At 39.8% G+C, this 6,094-nt stretch overlaps 1 protein-coding gene across 1 annotated transcript in view; it reads left to right on the top strand.

Moving 5' to 3' along the window:
• Positions 1–2,885: 2,885 nt before the first annotated feature.
• Positions 2,886–6,094, top strand: part of LOC118333036 (secretory carrier-associated membrane protein 1-like) — a gene marked incomplete at its 5' end in the record, with an annotated part of 9,495 nt that continues 6,286 nt past the window's right edge. The window contains 4 exon segments of the mRNA XM_035668528.1: positions 2,886–2,960; positions 4,045–4,152; positions 4,698–4,809; positions 5,859–5,987. Of these exon segments, the coding sequence (XP_035524421.1) occupies positions 2,886–2,960; positions 4,045–4,152; positions 4,698–4,809; positions 5,859–5,987 (424 nt within the window).

Below are 6,094 nucleotides of genomic sequence, written 5' to 3'. Positions count from 1 at the left end.
TGAGTGTTTCCTGGATGATATCAATGAAATATGAGCTCCATGGTAGTAGATATATCCTGTCTACGCAAATTGCAGGAGCCTATGTTATAGGCTGTAACATATTAATGTGCAACCGAATATATCTAGTAATATAGCATAATTGAATCAAATCGATAACGAAATGATTAATAATTTATTCCTCATTACGAGAAACAGTGGTCATAGATGTTTAGGTTGCTACTGTTTACATAACGGCCTGTGATCCAGTATAGCCACATTTTCTCGGTTGGTCTGTCTTAGTATAATGAGTCCAAATAAAAAAGACTCACATTAGTTTAAAAAGGGGAAATCATCAAATATTTATCGTTATCAGTTTATTTTTTTACCTCCTGAAAATTATCAAGTATCAGCAAATCGGCCTCATAATCTCTTATCAATCCTGATATATTATCATGGTTCTGGGATTTAGTGACGTTTGGGCCCAAAGATCCAATCGAAGAAATAACCAGCCAGAATCCTGTTGCAGTAACGTTTGCTGCACAGTGAGAAAGATAAAACAAGACAATTTCATTTAATACTAAAGAAGTAAACCATACAGTGCAATTGTGAGTTATATGTTCATTAAGGATAATTGATTTATATTTTAAGTAACATCACCATGGTCAGAAATAAATAGTAGAGCTGTAAACGGATTATTTAATCGATCAATCCAAAAGAAAATGAACTGACAACCTGTTTTAATTTAATTTTTTTAAACTAAAAATACAAAAATATTTGATGGTTACAAAGTCGTTAAATGTGAGAATTTGCTACTTTTAAAACTGCTTTTAACATGATAATAAATTAATTAAATATTTATGTAACTTAAGTAGTTGGCAGCCTTTTTTTTTTTTTTTTTTTTTTAGATTTACCAACTTTTTTAACATGTCAAGAATAAATGTATTGCCCACAATAAGTTAACCAGAACTAATTTATAAAGAATTGTATGTATGTAAGAAGCAAACCAGGAATTCAAATCTTGTCATTTTTAAATATAGAAAAATGAAAATAAGTAAGTATAAAAACGAGGCTTTAATATGCCAGAAACTTAAAAAAAGTGAATCCCAACCAAAAAATCTCCTGCTCCGCTCCGGTGTGGCGCGGGGCTGGAAGATGCTGAGCCGGCAACAGTTTTGACCTCTACAGATCGCACAGAAAAGTGAATTATTGATGGAGCCGCATTAACCATACTGACATGAAGTAGTGAACCTGCTGTCGCTGCCAATTTTTCTGTCATTTGGCTGGCTAAACACTCGTCAATTGTTCCGCCTCCCTCCTGAGCTATGCTTCATACTTAATGAAAATCATATGGTGCCGTCCTGGCCGACAAGTGGGCGCTGAGGACCCGCGCCCCCCCCCTCCCCTCTGGCGCCTTCTTCCTGCAATCGATTGTGTCCACTCATGTTTTGGCCTAAAATTTTTCTGTGGATGTAAGGATGATTATGCAGTTTCTGTTATGCAGATATCCACCTTGTATTTTTCCTTTTTTTTTTGTACTTAATAAAAGAGTGAACAGTTAAGGCGCATGACGCTGTGTGAAGTGTTTTCAATGATGCAGCTTCACCTTCAACCAGTACGGTGTTGGATAAAGTGTCGTCAGGGTAGTGCTGCACTCCTGTCTGTTTTATGCGCTGCTCCATCCAGTACTATGTGGCAGGTACAAGCTTGATGGGTGACCTGTAAAGATCGCATACCGTAAATTGAGTTTCTCCCGCAGGCCGGAACGTGCGACAGGTGGACCTTTTTTTTGATACATACCGTACTATATAAGATTTTTTACTTTGAGTGATTGTAAGAGTTCAAGAGGAATAACTTGGGTGAATGTGCATGGGAAATTGTTTGGCTATGGGCAACAGGGCGACATTTAACCTTAAACCACCAAACATACCGCTGAACCATATTTATGACAAACCTGTCTCGGATGACAAGTTGAGGCCTAGTGTGGTGTTTGTTGTGTTTGTGTGTTTGTGTGTGTGTGTGTGAGATGCTCCCAGAAATTTAAGAGTCGGAAAAGACAGCGAGAGGACTGCAGTGAGACTGGATAAGGATAGGACCGCAGGAATACGCAGATTGGATGTTAATATGGAGGCAGCGATTTGAATGAAAGTAGTGCGTGACTGACAGCAGCTGATGGTGAGTTTATTGTAAACATAAAGGTGTGCTAATGCAGCTTTAACGGATGCAGTTTTACCTGGAAAGAGGACATTAAACTGTGTACTTTGTGGTAGTTATAGTTGAATGTACTCGCCATATAGTACAGAGAATGTAGAGCTTTTTATAGCCTCATCCTGAACAGTGTGTGTGTTTACGTAGTGCGTAGTAAAACTGTCATTTACTAACATTTTACACACACGGTTTTTTAAATTTGCCTTTCTTGCAAACTTAGGAATGTGCCTAAAAGGATCAGAAAGTGCTTTAGCGTTTTTGTGCCTACGCAGCAGACTTAGAAAAACACAGTCTCCAGTTTTATTTCTGTCTTTAGCAGCCCGAAGCATCTGCACCCCCTCTTTCTGGAACTCACGGACGTGGCTATTTATAGACGTCTTCCCGTGAAAATTATTGGAATCATCCCGTCTTTGCCAGAATTGAATTATAGGCCTGTTGCGTTTTGAATAAAGAGTGCTGTTTGGCCTTGATCTGGCAGAATAATGGAGGGTTTTTACACTCACATGAGCCGTTTCGCTCGTACTGTGGAGATTTGTTCCGCCGTCTTTGGTAAAAATACAAGGATAGACACATCGAGAATGTGGTATTCTCATGCTACAACTATTCCTGACACTTTATTAAGCTCTTCTACTACAGTCGTATGTTATTGAAAGTGTTCTCACGTGAGATCTTGTCTTTTCTTTTTTTATCTGATTTCTCAGGATCCATCAGTGACACAAGTAAGACAGGCTGCTCCTCCGGGGTTGGAGGAGTACAATCCCTTCACAGATGCCAAAGTGAGTACTTTTACACATAATCCAGTGGCAGTGAGTTCATACACCAAGGTTTAAACAACATTAACAGCTTTCAGAGGATGGATTTAGTTGTTGTGTTATTTCACAACGCGATAATCGTCGTTTTCAATTAAAAATTGTGTTAAATGGGGAATTAAGAACTCCCTGAGCATGTTTCTCATCACCTTTTTAATTCAAACACACAGTCCTCCTTCATTATTTAGTTCTTACTACTTTATAATAATATATTCTTTCAATAAAAGTTGTATTTTGTGTCGATTCAGACTCACTGATCACGTAAAAGGGCACAAAATTGGCACAAACCACCAGACAAGTGCTGGTAATTACTGCGACTATATGATCCGAATTTTATATTTTGATTGCACAGATATTAGCACATCCACATGTGCAGCTCCATGACATAAAACTGTAACATTACAGCATTGATTAGTTTCCTACATGAAAGGGGAGTGCATGATACATCTGTAAGATAATTAACTGGACAGGAAATAATACATCTATTGTTCTGATACTAAAATTCTTCAGTTTTTGTGTTTTTCCTTGTAAATAATGGATTGGAAGTTATTCAGACTGATTGATCTGACAGGTTTATTGGAGTAAACAGTAACAAAATGATCTGATCTCAGCAGTCTAGCCTTTCAGAGCTTCATGACTATTCTCCCTCCACATTAATGAAGGTTTTATGTGGTATTTAGTCACTAATAATAGGCTTTTTTAATTTGTCTGTGCTCCATACACTTACATAAGTTAGTATTGTTCACACAATCACTCTTGTCAACTGCTTTCATGCTTGTTCTTGAATAAAAAAGAAGAAGTCACATATTTTTAAGCTTCCATGTTAAGTTCAGAAGTGAATCGCTGCAGAAGAACTGGAGGCAAACTGAGCTCATACAGTTGACGGATGCATTGTCAGTGTATTTTTATTGTTACTGTTAAAGAGGCGTGACACACTCGCCATTTTGAGAAAATCCACTTCCTCATTTCGCAGCACTCCTGACGTCATATCACTCTGTTTTGTGAACTGTAAAGATAACAAATTTTAAGTGTATATATGTTTCCTCCGTAGACGCCTGCAGGTATGGCGCCCAAGGCTACGGCACCCACCATCAACACACAACCCGCCATCATGAAGCCCACAGAGGAGCCTCCGGCCTACTCGCAGACTGCCGCACAGGTATTACTGACCACAACATGGTCTTCTTTACTTCTACGCTCTCTGGTCCTTTCAGGTTTTAACATATCTTCACTATGCTGTTTATATAGAAGCAAGCAGACTATAACATGTGTAATGTTTTAGTCCGGCATCGACAGCAGAGACTCTGAGAGCGAACTGAAGGCAGAAAACACATTAACATGACAGCTGGTTTCACGCTGAGTTTGTGGACGGAAAAGTCGCTCAGCGGGAGGCGGTTCCTATCTGTGGCTGAGCTTTCTAACTGAGGGAGACACAGACTCGGAGAGAAATCCAGAAAGCCACAGGAAATAACTTCTGATGGTGCATCTCGTTTGTTGGCTGTGCTCTTGGGAACATGTTGTTGTGATGTCTCTCCTCCCGCTGGTGCGGCCCCTGTAGAGAATTTGATTTATTCCAAAAGTAGAAACAGAGAATTCCTATTGAGCTGAAAAAGTAGTCAGCCAAAACAGTCTGACACACAATCCTGTCCTTTTACCAGACTGTTGACATCTGTTTCGTGTATCTATATTTGTGTGTGTGTGTAGGACCAGTCGCAAGGAGCCGCTGAGCTGTTGAGGCGACAGGAGGAGCTGGAAAGGAAGGCTGCAGAGCTGGACCGCCGGGAGAGAGAGATGCAGTCCCTCAGTGCTTCAGGAGGTCAGCATCAGACACCAGCATGCAGCCTGGAAGCAGGGGGAAACGGCTAGCCTAGCTCTGCACCAGCACCTCTAAATGTGACTTCTTAATAGGGCTGGGCATTTTAAGTAATTTACATATTCGAAAACTCGCCAAAAAACATATGTAAGCTGTTGAGATTTGCTTGTACTCGGGCTCAACAAACGCAATCAGATTTCGGAAACTTTCTCCCTCCACAAAGCTTAACAGGAGCACATCTCCAGTCACCATTATTGTGATGAGCTGGCTGATCTTCTCTGCCCTGTTGGCACCACAACAAGTCAGATTTTCCTCAGACATTCACTCAAATTCTACAAAACACTTGTAAGGGCTTTCATCTTCGCTGTTGTCAGACTTTTCCTTAATCAATATTCACTGAAAGACAGTGGATCTTTTTGGAACAATCTACTTCCATCACTACAGCCAAGTTCTAGCTTTTCTTTATTCAAAAAAACATCTAAAAATGTCTGTAATATAGATTTATAACACTTCATGGATCTCAATATAATGGATTTCCTCTGGTAAACACTATTACCTGAATATACATCAATATTGTATTTCATCTGCTTGAATATTGTATTACACAATCTGTGTTTTTATCTGTTTGGGGGAGGTAATTAGTCAAATTTAGAAAGCCAGCCTGGCTGTTTACCCCCTCCTTCCTGTCGTTATGCTCTGCTAAGCTAATTGCCTCTACCTTCACATTTTGCATACAGACACGAGAGTCAATCTGCTCATCAAACTATCTGTGAGAAAGCAAATACTGTAAGCATATTTCCCCAAAAGGCCAAACTCGTCCTTTGAATCCCTCTCGCGTCTTCACAGAGCCTGTGCATATCGCTTCAGACTTCTACTTTAAACCACATTATTAGGCTATTATTAGGAAATCAAAGAATGCATTTAGATGTACATGAACTGCATTAACTGTGTAAAACCTGTGTTTACATGCAGCTGGTCAGTAACCAGATTCCTCCCTGATCTCTGATAATATAATATTATTTACAGTCAACTTGTCTCTTGTGTTGTTTCAGGCAGGAAAAACAACTGGCCCCCCCTCCCAGAGAAGCTCCCAGTGGGTCCTTGTTTCTACCACGACATCACAGTGGACATCCCTGTAGAGTTTCAGAAGACGGTGAAGATCATGTATTACCTCTGGATGTGTGAGTTGTTTTATTCCTTTATTTTGATCCGTTAATGTTCATGATGTGTGCTGTGTTGTAATGTTAGTGTGTTCGTCTGAGGGCAGTGAATTCACCCACAGGTGAGG

The sequence above is a fragment of the Morone saxatilis genome, unplaced genomic scaffold (assembly GCF_004916995.1).
Source record: "Morone saxatilis isolate NCDOM2014 unplaced genomic scaffold, NCSU_SB_2.0 Contig21, whole genome shotgun sequence".
NCBI classification, from domain to species: Eukaryota; Metazoa; Chordata; class Actinopteri; family Moronidae; genus Morone; species Morone saxatilis.
Note: the sequence above shows the minus strand (reverse complement) of the source record. Positions and strands in the feature narration are given on the sequence as shown.